Here is a 23,380-nt window from a genome sequence, read left to right as displayed (position 1 = left end):
GCCTTTTATGCTTTCTTTCTGTTTATTCAGGCATAGAAGAGTCTCAGTTATGGCACACTCTGAATACCACTTTAGAAAATTACATAGGAATCAGTATACAATATGTTGGTGCACTATTTAATATAACTACAAGAAACTGCACTGAAATATCGAAAGTGAAGGATATTCTCCTTATTATCTTGTGAGTTACTTTTATCAGAGTATTTGTTTTATTTTAGCAGATTTTAGCTGACAGCAAAAACTGTTGTCATCATCAGTGTTATTTTATATGTGTTGCTAGTTTTTATAGTTTGAGGAAACAACATGATCCTGATTTACTCATTTGTTTTTGCTCTGTACATTATCTGTACATCAAATGGATTATTCATATTAGTGTTGGTATCATTTGTCTTAAGTAGTTTGTTGACTTTATATAATACCATGTTTGCTTCATGTAGACTTTGGCTCTGGAAGCTCATTTGTGTTGTTTTAAAACTAAGCCAAGACTTTTGATTTTTAAGATGTCAGAGTAGAGACATTGGTTCCCTCTTCTATCTGAAATTACCCTGAAACAACAAGGAGAACGAGACACAGAGATTACGTCTTTGATGAGACCAGAAATCCTATAACCCCAAACCAAAATATTTGAGAAATGTTGTCCAATGTAAGCAGGAAGAGATTAAAAGAGGGAACTAGTAGGAAGAGATCTCAGAGCTTGTAGAGCAACGTGAGAGAGATCTGTTTACAGTGGGATCAGGATGGATAGGAGGGCAGTGAGAGCTTCCTTGGATCGTTTGGCTGCATGAACTGCCTGGAAAGGAAGAGCAAAGGAGAAAACAGAGATAAACTGTCTTTGCAGAAGACACTTTCTTGGTGAAGCAAGAAGTCATGGCTAAATAACTTTATCTCATTTGTTCTCACATTCTCTTTGTCTCTTTTCTCTCACACACACAGGCACAAAACACTCTGTCGTAAAATGCTTTCTTGTACATCAGTGACTACCTTTTAGTCTAGAACAAGCCTGCTTCTTCCTTCCACAATCCTCTTGCAAATAACTGATCCTAGTAGAGTTCACATCATTCATGGGTAAATAATAAAAAGGAAACAAGCACAGTATCTACACAAAAATGCTGTGAGAAAAAGGAAAAAAGAAACAGAAAAACAAGTGACATGAGAAACATGAGGAAACTGTATTGGCCTAACAAATTTAATGAAACAATCACTTCTTTAAAATAATAGACAAGGTTTATTGGTCAGGGAGAAATAGTAAGTCAACAGGAGATGATAAATCATATTCTGGCAGAGCTCAAGAAAGAAAAGGAAGAAAAATAAAATCAGAGAAGTAAATGGCCATCTTGGAAGCAAAAGGGAGAATTAACACTGTTGAAAAGTCAGTAAGGGGCATGACAACAGGCTTTTGAAAGTTGAACAAAGTGAAATGAGAATGAAAAGAGATGAAACGAATGCTCAGTTTTGTTCTGGAAATATTGAAACGTCTAACTTAAGAAACTTCCTACTAAAGAAATCTTAGTTCTACAGATCAAAAGGGCAGGTAATAAAGAAAAATCAGTGTACATTAACCCTTGAACAGTGTGGGGATTAGGGATACCGACCACCCCCCCCATGCAGTTGAAAATCTTTGCGTTAACTTTTGACTCCCTAAAAATCTTAAACAACTGATAGCCTACCATTGACCAGAAGTCTTATTGATAACATAAACAGTTGGCTAACACATATGCCAAATGTATTATATACTGTATTTTTACTATAAGGTAAGCTAGAAAGAAGAAAATGTTATTAAGAATACCATAAGGAAAATGAATTTATAGTACTGTACTATAAAAAATCTATGTATAAGTGGATCCATATAATTCAAACCCGTGTTGTTCAAGGGTCAACTATACAGTCATCAACATCATTATGTGGCCTAGTTTTTAAAAAATTGGATTTCAGAGGTAAGGAATGCATTCTCTGTTCATCCCATTAAAAAGGTTAATTTACCTGTAGGGGAGACCTAGGGAAAGGATCAGATACCATGAAGGGAATATTTAGCATTATACAACAGTGGTACAAAGCCTACAAGTCATCAGGGGAAAGAAAGTATCATCTCAGTCCAACTATCAGCTGACTAGTTTATTTGAACAATGTAAGAACTCAAGGTAAATAGTATCTGTAAGTTTTTTGATTAACTGCAAGAAGATGAATATCAGCGAGTCAGTAGATGAACAGAGATGATTCAGCAAAAGGATTGACAGGGAAGATACAGCAAAATAGTTGTGAGATTTGTAGTAACAATATGATAGAACTGTAACATGGTAGAAATAACTAATAAAAGTCCAGATTGAAGGAGGAGAAAAAGCAGGAGGGTAAGTATAACTTTGCTGATTTCCTCTTCTTATTCAGCTGGAGAACAAAGGATAAAAAGTTTAGACATCAAGTTATAGAGATGTTAGTATATTTAAAGGAATAAAGATGAACACTTGAAGACTAAATATAATATGTTTAACCAAAATCAAATAGTGCATAGGAGGTTCAAAGAAGTAGAACTGTTTTAAATTTCTTATCCTAAATAGTCAGATGCAGCCAAAGATGAATAAAATTTTTTATCTTTGCACATTATTTACATTGGCAAAAAACTGAAAACATATATGGGATACTTATCAAGACTGACTATATCCTAGATCACAAAAAACAAAAAGCTATCATACAGAGGAAGTTTCTTGACCAGAAGTTTTCTCAATTTCTTCTATGGAAGTGGTTCTTCATGTGGTCAGCAACATCAGCAAGGCATGGCCACTTGTCAGAAGTGCATATTTGGAAGCCCCATACCACAGCTACTGAATCAGAAACTAGGTGAAGTCCCCAGATCTCTGTTGGTCAGGTTTTACAGATATCCCATTTATGTTTATTATTTGCAGTTGTTGTTTGTAGAATGCCATGATAAATATTTTTCTTTCATATTTGGTCTTGTATCTGTTTATTTTTTAGGAGAGGAAATTAGCAAATCAACGAATGTTCTGTAGAACTTTAGGTAACTTTCTTTGTTGTGGTGCTGGTTATTAGAGGTGAAAAATTGAAAGTAGGTTTTTGTTTCTTTAGAAATATCTTTTTTTGTTTACAGAAAAAAAAGAGTGTCTTCTTATCCAAAAAAGATGAAACGAACACGGTTACTCTCAAAAGACAACCAAGTGAGCACCGCAGACTAATGAGTAGAATCAATAAGAACGTGATTTTGGCGCTTTTAACTTTGGCAAGTTCTGCATTTCTGCTGTTTCAGTTGTACTACTACAAGCACTATTTATCAGCAAAGGTAATATTTTTTCTCTTTTCTCATCATTAGGCTTCATTTTAACTGTATATTTTCCTAACCTAGCTCCCTAGTTCAGTACATAAAAATAATCTCAGTTTTTCAGATTCTTGCAGAAATAGTTCCTACTGAGATTCTCATCTTTGTGAAGTGTGGCAAACAATTCACCATTGCAGTTTAATGTTACTGTAATAACATGCTATTCAAAGATGCCAAGCTTTGGTAATGTTTAATCTATTGAAATTTTTTTCTGATACAGTTATATAAAAATTGTTACTCTTCTAAACACATCATCCCTTATTGGAAAGAACTGAATAATAAATAATTTTGATAAAATACCAAAATTAGTTTATTTTAGTACAGTGTACTTCTCCCTCCCATTCTAGGGGAGGATACTTCTCTGCCCTAGTTGACCTTGACCACGGACTTACTTTGGCTGGTGGAATGTAACAGACATATGCAGAAATTTCAGAGGGGCTGTTATGTGACTTCCCCTTTGTTCAACCCTGTCCTACCAGGAGAAGAATGTGCCCTGGGTAGATTCTGCCCCTCCAGTCTGGGCCCTGGATGGAATGTATGAAGCAGACCAAGGTGTAGCTGCCTGGCTGACTTGCAGATCTGACAGAAAGTAATGTGTATTAGGCTTTAAGATTGGTCAAGTTAATTATGAAGCATTGTTATGTGGATTGCTGGATGTCATTGTACAGATGAGAAAACCAAATAACAGAGATGTTAGGTAACTTACCTACACAAATCACCCAATTTCTAATATCCAGGGCTGACAGTCTATACTTTACTCCATTCTTTCCAGGCTTAATTATTTTTAAAAAAATTGACAAATACTGAGGCTACCAGCTATCTTGGGTGTTTATCCAATGAATGTCTGTGTGTGACATCTCTTATCCCTTTCTGATTATTTTCTTAGGAGAACATCCTAGAGTGGAATTTCTGGATCTCATATGCATGTGTTAGGTTTTGTCACATATCGCAGGGTTATATTCCGTAAGGATGAGTAGTGTGCCTGATTTCCTGTACCCTTTCCAAATATGGAAATAATAGCAATAGTAATGACAGTAATGGCATCTGTATTAGTTAGAGATGCTTTGGATGACTAATAGTAGCTTAAACAAATAGAGGGGTATTTGTATTTTCTACCTTTAAGTTCAGAGCTTCTAAACTTCTCTTGACATTTTCCTTGTGCTAGACAAGGCTGGAAGAAGAAATATTGCATTCTAGAAGGCTTCTACTTTTGTGACATTAGCCAGCAGATTTCCAGATATAAAATAATCTGGGAGAGCAAGGTTTTACTACCGTGTTGTTCTTGTTATTTAGCTTTTCCACACTTCGTAATAGAGATTGCAGAAAAAAAGTGTGAAAGTGGGTGTCAGGTCAGCTTACACAGTGTCTGCCACAGCAGCTAACATCTTTTTGTTGCTTATATGCTTGGCATTGTGCTAAGCATTTCACATACATTTAATTCTTATAACAACAAATTGAGTCTATCTTGTGCTTTCGGTTTTCCCAGAGAAAAAAACTGAGGTTTGTTGAGATTTATTAATTTGTCCAATATCACATAACTATTAATTTCCTTTTTTTTTTAAAGATTTTATTTATTTATTTGACAGACAGAGATCACAAGTAGGTAGAGAGGCAGGCAGAGAGAGAGAGAGGAGGAAGCAGGCTCCCTGCTGAGCAGAGAGCCCGATGTGGGACTCGATCCCAGGACCCTGAGATCATGACCTGAGCTGAAGGCAGAGGCTTAACCCACTGAGCCACCCAGGCGCCTTATTAATTTCTTTTTAGAGAGAGAGAGAATAAGCAGGTGGAGGGGCAGAAGGAAAAGGAGAGAGAGAATCCTAAGCAGCCTCCCTGCCCAGTGTGGAGCCTGATTTGGAGCTCGATCTCATAACCCTGAGATCATGACCTGAGCCAAAATCAGGAGTTTGACACTTAACTGATCCACCCAGGCACCCAATATCACATAATTATTAACTGAGGGAGATAGAATTTAAACATAGGGAGTCTACCCCAAGAATCTTGGTTCCTAACATTAAACTCTATTAGTGGTCATTTATTTGATTACTAATGGGGCTAAACACCTTTCCATACGCTTATTGCTTCTTTTTAGTTCATTTTTATTCTTATTTCTTTGTATTTCCATCTGCATATTTTTCTGGTGGTGCGTTCGATGTTGTTTTAAGGATAATATACCTTTATCATATATATCTCAAACATTTTCCTGGTTTATTAATTTGCCTTTTAACTTTATATTCATGTATAACTCTCCCAGTACATTTGTATTTAATTTTTTTGGTAGACAGCTTTCTTCTTTAGGGGATCTGGTTTTTATGTCATAAGTAGCCCAAGACTGGAAATATTCACCTGTATTTTCATCAAAAATTATTTATATATATATTTTTAACTAAATAGAATTTACTTTAGGATAAGGTATGAATTAGATATCTAACTTTAAGTTTTTCCCAGATGGTTAACAATTTGCTCCAATATCACTTTTTGAATTCCCTTCATTAACTTAGAAATCCCATCTTAATTATACATTAAATTCCTACAAATAACTACTATCCTGACCTCTTCCCCTGAATGTATTATAGCTTTACTTGTCAAAAGCACAAACTCAAGCCTGGGATTAAACCTATCTATACTGTTTATTAGCTGTGGGATCTTGGGCAAATTACTTCTAAATGCTGTTTCCTCATCTATAATACAGGGAAGATAACAGTACCACCTTGTAGACTTGTGAAGCTTAAACAAATGAATGCATGTAAAACATTTGGAACAGTGCATGTCACATACAAATCAGGAAATATGGGCTTTTTGCGGGGGGGGCCTTTTTTTTTTTTAAGGAAAGATGTCACCTAATACAAAGTTTATTTTTTTTTTTCAAGTAATGTCTTTCATTCATTGATTCATTCATTCATTGGTTCGTTCATTTTGTTTCAAGTTTTAATTTAAATTATAGCTAGTTATCATATAGTGTATTACTGGTTTCAGGAATAGCATTTAGTGATTCATTACTTATATATAACACCCAGTGCTCATCAAAACAAGTGCCCTCCTTAATACCCATCATCCATCTAGCCCATCCCCCAGCCACCTCCCTCTATCAACCTTCAGTTTGTTCTCTATAGTTAAGAGTCTCTTATGGTTTGTCTATGAGCTATTTCTAAAAGGTTTATTTGTTTATTTATTTGAGAGAGAGAACACCAGCAAGGGGAGGGACAAAGGGAGAGAGAGAGAGAGAGAATCCTCAACCAGACCTGCTGAGCGCAGAGCCTGACATGGGGCTTGATCCCAGGACCCTGAGATCATGACCTGAGCCAAAACCAGGAGTTGGACGCCCAACTGACTGAACCACCCAGGCACCCCATGAGCTATTATTTTTATTAATTTCTCTCCCTCTCCCTCTGCCCCCTGCTCGCTGGCTCTTTCTAAGATAAATAAATCTTATAAAAAAAAAAAAAAGAAAGAAACCTATAAAGAGATACACAAGCAAATGACAGTATAATATGTTACTTCTTCAAAGCACACTTCATAAACCCTGTTCTGCCTACTTTACTAGTTATAATTTAAGAACTCTTCTGTTCTTTAGTCTCTAGCTTTTGTAACCCTCTTTTGTACAGCTGTCACAGTTATTTTTCTTAAGATGTGATCCACTTATTCTCTACATAGCATACCTATGGAATAAGATCCTAATTTCTTACCATGGTATGGTAGATAGTCTTTGCTACTCAAGATCCTGTCTTCCCCGCAGTCTGGGCTTCAGGAGGTAACCTGTATGGACTGCATTAGCTGAATTCCTTGCCTTTTCTAGCCGAGGTCAGCCAATGGGAAACATCACCCAGAGGGTGGAGACCAGGAGGAAAGAGGGGCCAGGTTATGTATTCTCTTGGTTCTCTCTTTCTAGGATCATTGCTCCATAGGGACGCATTCCTTCGAAACAGTTACAGTGTAACCACTGGGTGCCAGTAACTGTTCCTCACCAGAGATAGATTAACCATTCAGATAAATGAAATTTCAACTGCAAGGCCCCTCACTTCCAAAGGCCCTTGAAGGGGCCTTAGGAGTATGTTACAAAGCTATATATTTTGGTGACATTTGCAGAAGATATTTTTGCATTCCTTTTCTTAAAAAGGAAATTTTTAAGAAAAGGAATGCAAAATATTGCATTCCTTTGTGTAATTTTCAGGCCCCTATAAAACTGGATCTTCCTATGTCCTTATCCTTGATCCTTCAAGCTTAGGTAATTGCAAAGTTTATAGGGAACAAAAAACAGCTGAATAACCTACTTAGGGAGGTTATGGTTGAATATTTAATGGACAAAATAATATTTTGAGTTGGTTTTTATGAATATAAGTTTTATGAGTATAAGTTTTCCGGGTAAAGAAGGATGGGAAGGGCATTACAAATAGAGGAAACAGCCTATTTGGAAAAGATGAGCTGTGTGGAATCTATGTGGATATCTAGAAAAGGATGAGCTATATGGATACCTAGAGACCAAAGGAAGCACAGAAGTCTTGAGGCAGGAACATGCCTGGCAGTTTTAAGAATAGCAAAGAGATGAATTTGGCAATAGAGAACTTTTGCTTTTATTCCAAGTGAAATTGGGAGCCATAGGAAAGATTTGAGCTGATATGTGACATGATCTGACTTAAAAAAAAAAGTAGTAGTGAATGCTCTGTTGAGAATAGACTGTTGGATCAAGGGCTAACACAGACCAGTTAGAAGGCTGTTCTAGTAATTTACACAAGAGAATGATGTCTTGGATAAGGGAACTGGTGGTAGAGTTCATGTAAAGTGGAAAGTAGAGCTATCAGAATTAGTTTATGGGCTAGATGTTGGGAATAAAATACAGAAAAGAGTGAGGGATAACTTTAGTATTTTGGGCTTAGATGATTGGAAAAGGGAAGTTGCTGTTTACTGAGATGGGGAAGACTAGGAGAAGTAAGCTTGAGGGATGGTTAGAGATCTGGAGTTTTTTGTTTTTCATACATGTTAAGTTTGAGATGCTTATTTGACAGCCAGATGAAGAAGGTGAAAAGATAGTTGAATAAGTTTGTAATTCAAAGGACTGTTTTGGTTGGAAATATAAATTGAGAGTTATAAGTGTATAGATTGTATTTAAAGTCAGTAAGAGTAGATGAGGTACCAAGAAAGTGAACGTAGAGTAAAGAAATGGGAGAAAAGTCTCCCTGTGTGAGTTTTGGGACCCTCCAATACCTCAGAAGTGGAAGACCTAACAAATGAGAGTTAAGAAGGAGCGGCCAGAAAGAAATAGCAGGAAAACCAGAAGCAGTCAGGATTCTGAGAGCCAACCAACTGAAGTGTTTGAGTGAGACAGACGTGATCTACAATTCTTGATAGATCAAAAAAGACAAGGGTAATAATAATAATTGGTCATTGGGTTTAGCAACATGGAGGTCATTGGTGATCTTGATGAATACTTGGAGGAGTGAATTTAATCTTGTGAGCACATGAGGAGAGGACTTGGAGGCAATGAGAACAGACAGCCCATTAAGGGTTTTGCTTGAAGGAGGACAGAAAATTGTTAGTTGGGAAAAGAGGGGTTGTTTGTTTGTTTGTTTTAAGATAGGAGAAATACTGTCTATTTATATATTGATGGAAATGATCCAGCAGAGAAAGCAAACAGCTCCGAAATTCAGCCTCATCTACTAATGGAGAGCTATGGTGAGCAACAGGGGCTGTGTTACAGAGTTTTCAGTCTCTTTTTAAGGATGAAGATTACAAAGCTGTCTCTTAGTGCTTTATTCTCAAATATCCCTTGGTGTGAAAATGTTATTGTCTAAGTTGCAGAGTTTATGAGAGACCAGTTCTGGCTTTACCTTAATAACTCAGTATATCTCTACCTCTTTTCCTGCTTCTTCCCTGCGTTTAACAAACCATCATTAAACATTTACTCATTGCTAAGCTCTACACTAGTCACTGTCAATACAGAGAAGGATTGGACTTGGTCCCTGCCCTTAAATATGCAGTGTAGGGGGGAGATGAGTCTCCTTTTTAGGAAATTGGGGTATTTTTCATTTTTTAGGGTAAGGCTATTCTTCCTGTTCCTCAGCATCCTCTCATCTATATCTTCTAGGTCAAGAACATATTCAAGGCATAAGAAACTTCCCTGGATCTTCTTAGGGCTTGAAACATTCTTCCTATTGTCTCTAGACCATCAGACATTCTTTTTCAAAATACTTTCAAAGTATTTTGGGGCTTATCAGATGAAAACTCATAATGCTTTCTTCTGATCCTCTAGACCTGAATATTTTTAAAAATTTTTCTTTTTTAGTGGAGTATAGTTGACACCTAGTGTTACATTAGTTTCAACACAGTGACTCAGCAGTTATGCTGTGCTCACCACAAGTGTAACTACCATCTGTCATGCAGCACTATTAGAGTACCATTGATTGTATTCCCTTGATTGTATTCCCCGTGTGTCCCTTTCACCCCATAACTAGAAGCCTCTATCTCCCACTCCCCGTCACTCATTTTTCCCATCCTCTCACTCCTCCCCTGTACCCGCCACTAGTTTGTTCTCTGCATGCCAAGCCAAATAAGTCAGAGAAAGATAGCTTTGAATTTACTAAAAATTTTTTTTGTTATCTTCTTAGAATGGAGCCGGTTTATCAAAATCTAAAGGAAGCCGACTTGGATTTGATAGCACACAGTGGGTATGTATGATAAGCATGAGTGAAATTCCTGCTTTACAATGTTCATTTGGTTCGTTTGTTTATGTACTTGATAAGTATTTGTTGAATGATGACAATGGTAATAGCTGTCTTGGTGGACAGTGGGAGTGGGTGATAGAGTGGAAGAGGTAGGCCCTGGGTCAAGTGCATTACATGCAGTATCTCATTTAGTCTTTATGGACACTTTATGAAGTCATATATACTGTTATCCTCAGTTCACTAAAGGGTTTAAGGCTAGTTGGCTAATAAGTGACTGAATCTAGATTGTAAGTATTTGCTTTCAAAATTCTTACTCACTTAACTATGGTACATCCCCAAATGAAAAAATGTATGAATCAGAATTGAACTATGAATAAGGGACAATGATGATTAGGAATAAAAATCAATTCAACTGGTTTCCTTTTTTTTTTTTTTTTAAGATTTAATTTATTTATTTGACAGAGATCACAAGTAGGTAGAGCAGCAGGCAGAGAGAGAGGGGGAAGCAGGCTCCCTGCTGAGCAGAGGGCCCAATGTGGGGCTTGATTCCAGGACCCTGGGATCATGACCTGAGCCGAAGGCAGAGGCTTAACCCACTGAGCCACCCAGGTGCCCTTCAACTGGTTTCCTTTTTTTAAGATAAGGAAAACTAGCAGTGTATATGATATATCCCTGTTTTGATTTATAAATTTCAGAACCTATACATTTATAAAAATAAGTTTTCTTACCTTTTTTCTAGGCAAATTTAGAATGAAAAAGGATGCTAGGTTACTAGTTACTAATAAAAAGTTACATTTCTCCTGTTAGTATACACTTTGGATGTGACTAGTCATTTCTTGTGGATGACTTCAGTCTTTGGCATCTCTTTAACCAGAGACATGAAGCTTCTAAGATAGAATGTAGATTTTCAAAATCATGAAGTAGCAATGAAAGAGTAGTAATTCTAGGTCGTTGCTGGCACCATTTGGTTTTGAACTATTATCTAAAAGGTAAAGTCTGGGATATCCTATACCAGGCTCCTCAACTATGAAGTATCAAGATGAACTTGTAATTTATTAAAAATAGTAGAACAGGAAGCCTCGTCTTTTTCATTCAGGGAAAGATCCTGAGGTGGGAGAAAATAATGGATTTTTTTAAAAGAGTTTACTTCCAAGATAAGTGAGCAAAAATTAAAGAATGGCTCACTACATTCAGTGAGTTCTCTTTGTTAATTACATTGCATGGTACTAAGAATCAGTCTTTGTAATTGCAGAATCATGAGGAAGGGGAGAAGTACTAAAATACTTCTGTAATAGTATTTTAAAAGGAAGGAGGGGCGCCTGGGTGGTTCAGTGGGTTAAAGCCTATGCCTTCGGCTCAGGTCATGATCTCAGGGTCCTGGGATCAAGTCCCGCATTGGGCTCTCTGCTCAGTGGGGAGCCTGCTTCCCCGTCTTTCTCTGCCTGCCTCTCTGCCTACTTGTGATTTCTTTCTCTGTCAAATAGATAAATAAAATCTTAAAAAAAAAAAAAAGGGAAGGAAAAGTGAAATCTGATCAGTAAGTGTGACTGAGCCTGATAAAATTCTAGAATGAGTTATTAAACAGATGAGAGCACTTAGGAAAGAAAATGATTATTAGGAGCTAGCCTTTCACAAGAACAAGTCCCACCAAGCCCTGTTAGATGACGAGGCTATTACAGTCTTAGTACACCCTGTTTTTCAGCAAGACATTTTTCTTTCTTACAAACAAAATGAAGGTCAGATGGTAATAGTCATGTTTATTTAGAATTAATTGGATTTAGAATCAGTTGGCCATCTGTTTCCAAGGAGCATTGATGATAACAACCTGGAAGGCATATTTAGAAGGTGAGTTAGAGATTCTCTTCTCTACCCTGCCCTAATCTATATTTATAAAAATAATTGTAATGAAGCCATAAAATGTGTTCATCATGTTTGTATTTAACAGTAAGCTGAAAGAGATTCATTCAACAAACATTTATGAAGCACCTTATATGTGGTGGTGTCTGTCACTTCATCATCTTTCTTTCAAAATCTTTTATTTTATTTTCCTGGTATAAAACACAGACAGCAACAACCATAAGAGAAAAAAAAAAGATAAATTAGAATCTCACAATTTAAGACTTCTAATCCTCAAAAGACTCCATTAAAAAAAGTGAAACAAGATGGGATCAGGAGGGAGACAAACCATAAGAGACTCTTAATCTCACAAAACAAACTGAGGTTTGCTGGGCTGGGGGAAGGGAGAGGGTGGTGGGGTTATGAACTTTGGGGAGGGTGTGTGCTATGGTGAGTCCTGTGAAGTCTGTAAACCTGATGATTCATGGACCTGTACCCCTGAAGCTAATAATACATTATATGTTAATAAAAAATAAAAAAAATAAAAGACTCCATTAAGAAAACGAATAGAAATGCCATGGAGGAGGAAGTATTTGCAAAACATGTATCTGACAAAAGACAGGGTATCAAGAATATATAAAGAACTCCTACAATTCAAAACCAGATTTTTTTTGTTTATATTCTTCATCAAGTTGAGGAAGTATTCTATTCCTGATTTGCTGAGAAGTTTTAATCATGACTAGGTATTGAATTTTGTCAAATGCTTTTTCTGTATTGAAATTATCATAGCGTTTTCCCCCTTTATTCTGTTGATATGGTAAATTTCATTGATTGATTTTCAAATGCTAAACTAACCTTTCTTTCTTTCTTTTTTTTTTAAACCTTTCTTTTCTGGGATAAACGCTGCTTGGTCAGGATATTTACTTTTTTGGTTTTTTTTTTTTAACTACTGGATTTGATTTTCTAGTATCTTGATAGTGGCTTAGAATTTTCTTTTTTGAATATTTTTGTTAGGTTTTGGTATTAGGATTGCACTGGCCTTGTAAAAATGAGTTAGGAAGGATACCTCCCTGCTCAGTTTTCTCATAAGTTTTGTAGAATTGGAATTGTTACTTAAATCTTTGATAGAATTTACCTGGGAACCATCTGAGTCTGGAGTTTTTTCTTGTTGTTGCTATTGTTTTGATATATAACAAATGTATATATTACATATATATGTATAACAAATATATATGAATATAAAAAATATATATGTTTAAATTCAATTTTGGTAATTGGTATAGGGCAATTCAGATTTTCTGTTTCATCTTGTGGTAATTTGTTAATTGTGTCTTTAAAGAAATTTGTCCATTTTATCTGAAATTTGTGTTTTTAGTAGGGGGCTCTACTTACTGCCTTAAAGAATTATATTTTAAAATATCACATTATTACTTGAAAATCAAACTATATATGGGAATAGTAAAGCAGGCAATATATTTTAGTTTGAATTTTTTGCTTAGAAAGATTAGTAAGCAGTATTACAAATATGAAGAAAAGTGGCACATACAATTGATTTTTTGTTTTGAAAAGGTTGACATGACCAATTTTTAAAAACTGACATCTGGTATTTCCTTTCCCACTTTGGCTCAAAAAGATTTAGTTAATACCAAGGGAATAATTTGTAAGCCCAAAGTTTTCATTTAGGATACAACTTCCCCTATAAAGATTTTGTTACTCTTTTGATATATAATTAGTTAGTAGCTTACTGTTCTCTAATAGTGTGTTGCATATATTTTTGTTATAGCATATTTTACCTTGTATTATAAATCTACTGAGTGAAATATATATATATATACATATATATTCTTATAAAATTAATAAAAATTTAATAAGATGGATTGTTGTATTGGTTTAGAAGATTTAAAGGGATTCTTTTCCTCTCAAACAGCGTGCAGTTAAAAAATTTATTATGCTAACATCCAGCCAAAATGTACCAGTGTTCCTTATTGATCCTTTGATTCTGGAATTGATTAATAAAGACTTTGAACAAGTAAAAAATACTTCTCATGGCTCCACTTCAGAATGCAAGTTTTTCTGTGTTCCAAGGGACTTTACTGCGTTTGCACTACGGTATCATCTATGGAAGAATGAGGTAATATGATTGGCTTTTAGATAATAGAATGTGTCTTTTACAAATTAGTGTGGGGTTAAACGAGTTTAAAAAGTAAAAAATAAAGTTCATAGAAATTATAACCTGTCTACACACATAATCCACTAAGTCAATATAAGGTCTTAACTATTATATAAATTAAAAATAAAAGGAAATGTTTATTTCAGTATGTAAATATTTAGTCATGACTACATTAGAAAGCATAATGAAGTAATTCAGATGGTTGCACTTTTCAGTAGGATTATTAAATATGATTAGCATCAAATATAGACTCATTATGAATGATATTGTTAGTAATGTGGTTTTTTTAAAATAGTAAACAAGTTTCCAACAACAGAAGAGTAAAATTATCTCTCCTTTAACATAGCTATTGCAATCCTGGGAAATAGAGACTCAGATCATTATGAACAAGGTTATCACTGCAGGACTCCCTGATAGAACATTTGAGATTATTCAGGACACGGGGCAGATTTTTGTATTTTAGATTGTAGGATATCTAGTATTCCTCACCCATGCCTCTAAATGCCAGTTGTGTCTTCCTCAATCATTATGATAATCAAAAATATGCCCACAGATTATTTTTAAAGACTTTATTTATTTATTTATTTGAGAGAGAGGGAGTATGAGTGGGGGGAGGGGCAGAGGGAGAGGGAAAAGCAGACTCCCCTGAGCACGGAGTCTGGCATGGGCTCCATCCCAGGACCCTGGGATGATGACCTGAGTCAAAGGCAGACGCTTAACCAACTGAGCCACCCAGTCACCCCTGTCCACATTTTTAAATGTCTCTTGGATACAGTACCACTTGCTTTGAACACCAGTCCTTTAGAAGAAAGAGAATGTGCCAGAATTGGCAAAAACCAGTAGGACCGTAGCTGGTGGAAGAAGCAAAAGATCAGAAGGGAGAAAGTGTGGAAGATTTTATGAAGATTGTAAGGCCAGGCCTAGAAGTATTATGTGGTATTTCCTCCACATTCTTTTTTTTTTTTTTAAGATTTTATTTATTTATTTATTTATTTATTTATTTATTTGACTGAGATCACAAGTAGGCAGAGAGGCAGGCAGAGATGGGGGAAGTAGGCTTCCTGCTGAGCAGAGAGCCCAACTGGGGGCTCGATCCCAGGACCCTGGGATCATGACCTGAGCCGAAGGCAGAGGCTTTGAACCACTGAGCCACCCAGGTTCCCCTCCTCCACATTATTTTGACCAAGACACAGTTTAACTCTATCCATAAAGAAGACATTTGTTATTGCTTGGTTAGGGTTCTCTACCAGAATTAACACTTTTTCACATGTAACAATATGAACAACAGTAACAACAAATATCTATTTTGACCTGCTGGGTACTACTCACTCTTGATTCCTATGGTTGAGGAACTTGTAGTTTATTGATAGAGTTTATTTTTTTTTTTATTTTTTTTTTTTTTTAAAGATTTTATTTATTTATTTGACAGAGAGAAATCACAAGTAGATGGAGAGGCAGGCAGAGAGAGAGAGAGAGAGGGAAGCAGGCTCCCCGCTGAGCAGAGAGCCCGAGGTGGGACTCGATCCCAGGACCCTGAGATCATGACCTGAGCCGAAGGCAGCGGCTTAACCCACTGAGCCACCCAGGCGCCCGATAGAGTTTAAACAAACAATTAAAAAGCAGTATAATCAGTACTATGATAGAGGTCTGTGTCTGTAATGAAATGAGAGCATGGATGAAGTTACACCTAATCCAAATGACAACATTCAAAAGCAGTAAGTGATGTGAATAATGTAGTCTTGGAGAATGTTTATGAATGCTATGGCTTTTAAGATGATAAACTTACAAACACAGCTCCGTAATTTAATAACACTAAAGTCTGATATTACCACTTAGGGCTTTGTTTTCCTTAACTATAGACTAGATACAATAATATTTTCCTTTCTAACTTCAAATAGTTTCTAGGGACATCAGATGAGATAATGAATGTGAAAGAGCTTCAGGTCCATTATATAAATATAGACTAAAGAGGTAGTATTAAGAATAGAAAGAACCATGGGCTTCCTGAGTGGCTCAGTCAGTAAAGCATCTGCCTTCGGTTTAGGTCATGATCCTGAGTCCCTGGATCAAGCCCCACATCAGGTTCCTTGCTCCACAGAAAGCCTGCTTCTCCCTCCTGCTTGTGAGCTCTCTGTCTCTCTCTCAAGTAAATAAAATCTTAAAAAAAGAAAAGAATGAAAAGAACCTTAGATTTGGTTGGATAAGACCTAAATACTGGCACTGGCTTTGCCTTTTATTAATTTCGGTTTTTTAGACTTCTGTGAGTCTGCTTTTTAATCTAGCGTACCTGTGCTACTTATTTTATAAGATGGATGTCATATGTAAATACCATAATGGTAATAAAAGTTGCTTGGAAATTATAAAGTTCTGTTAGAATCTCAGGTGTTCTCAATAATTAATACTATTTAATCATCCATAGCACTGGCTGTTGATATTAGAACTAAAAATCTACAATATAGATTAATCTTGTTACATGAGATTTATACCATAACTAATAATGTTGGAAAATACACTTTGTTTCATAGTCTATTTTCTTTTTCTTTTTCTTTTTTTAAAAGATTTTATTCATTTATTTGACAGAAATCACAAGTATGCGGAGAGGCAGGCAGAGAGAGAAAGGAGGAAGCAGGCTCCCCACTGAGCAGAGAGCCCGATGCGGGGCTTGATCCCAGAACGCTGGGATCATGACCTGAGCCGAAGGCAGAGGCTTTAACCCACTGAGCCACCCAGGCGCCCCATAGTCTGTCTGTTTTCTAATGATTTGCATTATGGTAGACTTCTGTTGAAGTAGCAGTTGAAGGTACTGGGATATAAACTATGAGATGAAAGTACTCTTTTGAAGCAGTTTCTTTTTTTTTTTTAAAGGTTTTATTTATTTATTTGACGGGGGGAGACACAGCAAGAGAGGGAACACAAGCCGGGGGTGGGAGAGGGAGAAGCAGGCCCTGTGCCCAGCAGGGAGCCTGTTGTGGGGCTCAATCCCAGAACCCTTGGATCACTACTTGAGCCAAAGGCAGATGCTTAATGACTGAGCAACCCAGGCACCCCATGAAGCACTTTTGAAGATAAGAGATTAATAGAAGTTAAATTGAAAATTACAAGTTTTGGGCACCTGGGTGGCTCAGTGGGTTAAAGCCTCTGCCTTCGGCTCAGGTCATGATCCCAGGGTCCTGGGATCAAGCCCCCCATTGGGCTCTCTGCTCAGCAGGGAGCCTGCTTCCTCCTCTCTCTCTCTCTCTCTCTCTCTGCCTGCCTCTCAGCCTGCTTGTGATCTCTGTCTGTCAAATAAATAAATAAAGTCTTTAAGAAAAAAAAAAATTACAAGTTTTATTTTAAGTGTCATCCTTACATTAGCATTTACTTTATAGATCTTAATCAGAGAACACTAACCTGAGCATTCTCTTTCCAAGGGAGAAATTGGTATTAATTTGCATAAAGGGAGTCTTTGAACATGTCCACCAAGCTATGTAGTTTCCCTTTTTGGTATTCTCCTTTATTCTCCCACCACCACCTTCCCCCACTCTTAGTTTGAAATCTTTGGGCAAAGAGCAGATGAGCAAAAAAATATGTGTGGCTTAATTCGGTATAAGAATCATTTTAGTTTTGCTACCAGTATTTGGTTAATATTTAAACTTGATGTTTCTTTGGTTTTTAGGAAGGCTGGTTTCGGATAGCTGAAAATATGGGATTTCAATGCCTAAAGATTGAGAGCAAAGATCCCCGGCTAGATGGGATAGACTCACTTTCTGGAACTGAAATTCCCCTGCACTATATCTGCAGATTGGCCAGTCATGCCATCCACTTGGTGGTCTTTCATGAGAGGAGTGGCAACTACCTCTGGCATGGCCATTTACGACTCAAAGGACACATGGATAGAAAATTTGTTCCTTTTCGAAAGTTACAATTTGGTCGTTATCCTGGAGCTTTTGACAGGTAAATTCAGGATCTGAATAGGTGTTCTGAAACCTCTGTTGTTCAGTCATGAATTCTTACTCTTTGTTTACACTTAGTAATTAAATCTAATATGTAATTCACACAAACCAGTTTTGAAATCTTAATGTTCATTGGGAAGAAATTCATGGACATGTGCATCAGGAAATAGATATAAGAATGTTCATAACAACATTGTTCTCAATGCCGTCAAACATTGTATATTCATACAATGAAATATTGTAGAGCATGGAATAAATGAATTAGTGCTCTGCGTAACAATAAAGATGAATTCTACAATGTTGAGTGACAGAAGCAAGATGTAAAATAGTACAACTCTTGATTATAAAAAGTACAAGCAGAGGAGAAAATATGTTCGTGGATATATGCTTACATAGTAAACATGGTCAAAAGGTACAAACTTCCAGTTATAAGAGAAATAAGTTCCGGGGGGTATAATGTGCAGTTTGGTGACTATAGCTATCAGGGCTGTATTATATATTTAAAAGTTACTGAGAGAGTAGATCTTAAAAAGTGGTATCAGAGGTTAACTGAGGAAAATGTGCTTGATGTTTAGCTGTTTTACTTATGTTGTATATTTTGAAGAGGCTGCCAGTTTTCTGGGTTAAGTCCTTGTAATAAATCTTAACTTTTGTTTTCAGGCCAGAGTTGCAACAAATTACTATTGATGGACTAGAAGTTTTCATCCCAAAAGATCCAGTGCGCTTTCTAGAAGAAATACCACACTCTAGGTTTATTGAGTGTAGGTATAAAGAAGCTCGAGCATTCTTTCAGGTTAGAAATAATCAAATGTACTTTTTAAATTAAAGGACATGTGTTTATTTTTAATATTTCTGGGGAGGGGTAGGAAATGAAGGGACTTATGGAAAATCAGTAAGAAAACATATTTTTGATTCATCTGTTTTCTTCTAGATTGTTTTATTTTAATTTTTTAAGTACATTAAAGATTTATTTATTTATTTATTTATTTATTTATTTATTTATTTTTGCGAGAGAGATTGAGTGTGAGCATGAGCAGGGGGATGGCAGAGGGAGAAGCAGACTTCCCACTGAGCAGGGAGCCCAATGCAGGACTTGATCCAGGATTGCAGGGTCATGATTGGAAGGCAGGCGCTTCACCAACTGAGCCACCCAGGTGCCCTAAAGTAGATTAAACATTAACCTTAAAAAATGATTTCTTCCCGGGCGCCTGGGTGGCTCAGTGGGTTAAAGCCTCTGCCTTCGGCTCAGGTCATGATCTCAGGGTCCTGGGATCGAGCCCCACATCGGGCTCTCTGCTCAGCAGGGAGCCTGCTTCCCTTCCTCTCCCTCTGTCTGTCTCTCTGCCTGCTTGTGATCTGTCTTTCAAATAAATAAATAAAATCTTTAAAAAAAAAAATGATTTCTTCTCTATTTGAACGGTACAATGTTTATGGAGCCATTGTTTTATTTGGATAGACTTTTGGTAGGTTTGGCACTGGCTCTGCTTTCAGTTGGGATATGCCATTTGCTTTATCAAAGGTGGTGTGTTCTTGAAGCCACCCCCATTAGGATGAAGCTGCTGTAGAAGACAGAGCATGTAGATATGGGAACGATTTCATGGAAAATACAGTTTTTCTCTTAGGGCTGGCAATGAATATGAATTTTTTTGTATTTATGAAGATTTTTGAAGGTAAATGCTACACAGAGACCAGTGCTTTTTGAACTTTACTTTATTCTGCTGCTGTAGCTTTCGATTCAATAAACATTTATTGAAAGCCTGTTTCCCAGGCACTCTGCTGACCTTGTAATGTAAAGATGATTTGGAGAGACATGAAGGTTCAGCTCTAAGATATGACTGGAAACAGAAATACAATAAAAACAGATTTATGGAGGGGTTTTAGTACCCTAATCCTTCTACTTGCCCTTTATTTTCTGGGATTCCCTTCCAAAAAACCTGTAGACACATGGATAGGAGCGGAATGGGGAAATGAAGTACCAGCTGTATCATTACTGGCCAAGTGCTCCACACCCGCAAATGCAAGGTTTTTCTGGTAGGCTGTGTTATTCCCCTGGACTGATGCCTGCCAGCCTTCCTGGTGGGTCTTCCCAACCCCGTCCCCTTAAATCTGTAATCGTGGAGCTGTGAAATGTACCCCAGTCAGCCTCATGGATGAAAAGCTGGCAAACTGCGTGGATGGATGGGCCGACTCATAGGCAAGTGCTGATTATCATTTATCACACAATAGTAACAGAACATAGAGGAGATGCAGCCTGGTGCTTGGACTTGACCACTCACTCTTTGGGCCTTAAGGGGTTTTTTTTTTTTTTGTTGCCACCTCTGTCAGAGCTCTTATCACAGTGAATTGTGAATGTATGTCTTGTCCCATGAACTTACTGATGACAGGCATCTTCTTTATTTACTTCTGTAACCCCAGTATCTAGAATAGCATCTGGTGCAAAGAAAGGATCCTAGAATTATGGAAAAATGTATGGAGAATAAGCAGCTCATCTGAATCAAGTGATTTTTTTTTTTTAATGACACTTATTAGGACTACTCCATTACCTAGAAAGCATTTGCCCAGACTCATTTCGTTGATTTTTGTGAGAAAGCAGTATAAAATGTAAAATGCTTCAGAATATTGATACATTATTAGGATAGTATCAAATTTTTTTAATTCTATATTTTCATTCTTGCTTTTTAAATTCTCAGTCAAACACTCAATCAGCATTTGAGTAAAGGATATGAATGACAGATGCTCAGAGGGCTTATCATATATAGCCTCATGGTTTTGCTGAAAAGTACCATCATACTGGAGACCGTAATCCTGATTGGAGGTTTATATTTATAGTAGGATCATGTGTGTCCTTTTCTTACAGTAAGGTATACTTGTGATTTCTAATTTGCTTTTCTCTTTTCCTGTTGTATTGGTATGACTGATGTGGGGTGCCTAATTAGGTTGATAACTCTTTATTCTTATTATCTTAAATGTTTCATTCTTCATCATCGTTTAAAAGTACCGGGAGGGTCAGTTTTCAAATTGAAGTGAGTATACTTAACTTTGAACACATGATGGCGCCAAACAATTTGAAATATAATGCCTCGTGTATAATCAGCAATGAACTAATCTATTAGAGCTCATAAAACAACCTTCTTTCTATATCTAATATTTTTTTTTATTGGGAAACATTCTCAAACTTTCAGGAAAGTTATAAATAAAATACAAATAACTTTTTCCTGAACCATTTGGGAATAAGTTGGTGACTATGTATCCTACAACCTCAAATAATTTAGTATTTTCTCAAAACAAGAACATTGTCCTACATTGTCTTAATTAAAAAAATCAGGAAGTTAACACATAGATTATCACCATTTAATCCCATTCAAGTTTTACTATGTAATAAAAGGATCCATTCAGAGTAAAATATGGTAAAAGAATTTAGAATCACGTGTTGTATTTAATCTTTCTTTTTCCCTCTCTTTTTAAAAAGATTTTGTTTATTTTAGGGAGAGATAGAGAATGTGAGTGTGGAGGGGGGGTTGGTAAAGGGAGAGGGAGAAGAAGAAGAATCCCAAGCAGGCACTGCACTGTGTGTGGAGCCTGACCCTGTGCTTGATCTCAAGGCCCTGAGATCATGACCTGAGCGGAAATCAAGAGTCAGTCACTTAACTGACTGAGCCACAGGGGCCCCCTGTATTTAATTTTTCTCTCCATAGTTTCCTCTTGTCTGTAATGATTTCACAGTCCTTTTTTAAACTTTTATGACTTGGATGCTTTTGAGGCTTACAGGCCAGATATTTTGTAGATTGTCCCTTCTTTGAGGTTTGTCTGGGTTTTCCTCAGGTAATATACCTGTAGTAGGAATAACGCAGAAGTGATTTTGTGCTCTTCTCATTACATCCTGTCAGGTGCTGCATGGTTGTGATTTGTCCCGTTACTGTTGATATTCACACTGAGCACTGGATTAAAGTGGTATCTCTAGCTTCATCCCTGTTAAGTTTCTGTTTTTTCCTTTGTAACTAATAAAAATTTGGTAGGAATCTTTTTTAAAGGTTCATTTGTTAGAGAGAGAGAGAGCGCATGCACGAGAGGTGGGGAGGGGCAGAGGGAGAGAGAAGGAATCCCAAGCAGGCTCCCTGTTGAGCACGGAGCCTGTCATGGAGCTCCATCTCGTGTACCAGAGATCATGATAGGAGCCGGAAGCAGTCAGAAGCTCAACCTACTGAGCTATCTAGTGCCCCGAAGGTACCTTAAAACCAGGTAAATGTTGTCAATATCCTCAGGCTCCTGGGTAGCCCAGTTAGTGAAGTGTCGGACTCTTGATTTCAGTTCAGGTCATGATCTCAGGGTCCCACATCAGATTCTGCACTGGGCATGGAGCCTGCCTAAGATTCTCCCTCGACTCCTCCTCACCCCCCTACTACTGCATGTGTTCTCTGTCTCTTAAAAAGTAATTGTCCATAGGGGCGCCTGGGTGGCTCAGTGGGCTAAAGCCTCTGCTCAGGTCATGATCCTGGAGTCCTGGGATCGATCGAGTCCCATATTGGGCTATCTGCTCGGTAGGGAGCCTGCTTCCTCCTCTCTCTGCCTGCCTCTCTGCCTACTTGTGATTTCTGTCTTTCAAAGAAACAAATAAAATCTTAAAAAAAAAAAGTAATTGTCCATATCCTTATCAATCTTTCAGTGTAGCTGTTTACATCAGTCTGAACTCGGGTTTCCTATTTTATTCAATAGGTTATAGTCCATTATTTTCTTTTTAAAAAAATTAATTAATTCATATTTTTTTTAGTAATCTCTACACCCAGCGTGGGGATTGAACTGATAACCTGGAGATCAAGAGTCACATGCCCTTTTGACTGAGCCAGCCAGGCGCCTCCTTTATTTTCATTATTTATTTTGATCCTCATATTGTTCCCTGTTTGGCCAGTGGGAATTTCTTCATGATGGTTTCCGTGTCTTTTTAACATGTCTTCATTATTTTTTGAGTACTTTTTTGCTCTTTGGAGCAAGATGCTCTAGGTCCATCTTGTAATTTCCCTGCAACAACACTGGAATCAGCCATTTCTCCAAGTCCTGGTTCCTTTTAGAAGCCAAGGTTTGGATGCCAGGTGTGCTCATTGCTATGTGGTTTTTGTTGCACACAGGCCCTCTCAGTGACAGTGTGTATGTGTGTGTGTGTTTATTTCTATATCCATCTATCTATCAAGATTCATGAATTCACAGTGAGATAGCCAGTCCAACTACTTCATGTTTCAGTTAAATAGCATAGGGTTTGTTTCCTTATTTATGACTCCCTTCTCAAACAATGAGAAACTTGACTCCTATTATTATTAATATATTTGCTTATTTGTTCAATCTCCTGTCATTGCTTCTGTCCCCTCTCCCATATGGTTGCTCTCCTCACGCTGCTTGAATGTTGCTAATCTCCCTCTGTGGTGCCCCCATCTGTGGACACACTTCTCAAACTGCTCAGGCTCTGACT

General features: G+C 37.1%; 1 protein-coding gene across 4 annotated transcripts in view; it reads left to right on the top strand.

The window, feature by feature from the left end:
- Positions 1–23,380, top strand: part of FKTN (fukutin) — a 62,283-nt gene that overhangs the window by 10,489 nt on the left and 28,414 nt on the right. For all 4 annotated transcript variants that reach the window (XM_032307898.1, XM_032307899.1, XM_032307900.1 and 1 more), the window contains exons 2-6: positions 3,101–3,289; positions 9,925–9,984; positions 13,745–13,948; positions 17,643–17,920; positions 18,580–18,712. In XM_032307898.1, coding sequence (XP_032163789.1) covers positions 3,185–3,289; positions 9,925–9,984; positions 13,745–13,948; positions 17,643–17,920; positions 18,580–18,712 — 780 coding nt within the window. In that variant the 5' untranslated portion in view covers positions 3,101–3,184. The remainder of the gene's footprint in view (positions 1–3,100; positions 3,290–9,924; positions 9,985–13,744; positions 13,949–17,642; positions 17,921–18,579; positions 18,713–23,380) is intronic.

This window comes from Mustela erminea, chromosome 12 (assembly GCF_009829155.1).
Source record: "Mustela erminea isolate mMusErm1 chromosome 12, mMusErm1.Pri, whole genome shotgun sequence".
In the NCBI taxonomy this organism is placed as follows: domain Eukaryota; kingdom Metazoa; phylum Chordata; class Mammalia; order Carnivora; family Mustelidae; genus Mustela; species Mustela erminea.
The sequence above is the reverse complement of the archived record's forward strand: the minus strand, read 5'-3'. Positions and strand labels throughout refer to the sequence as shown.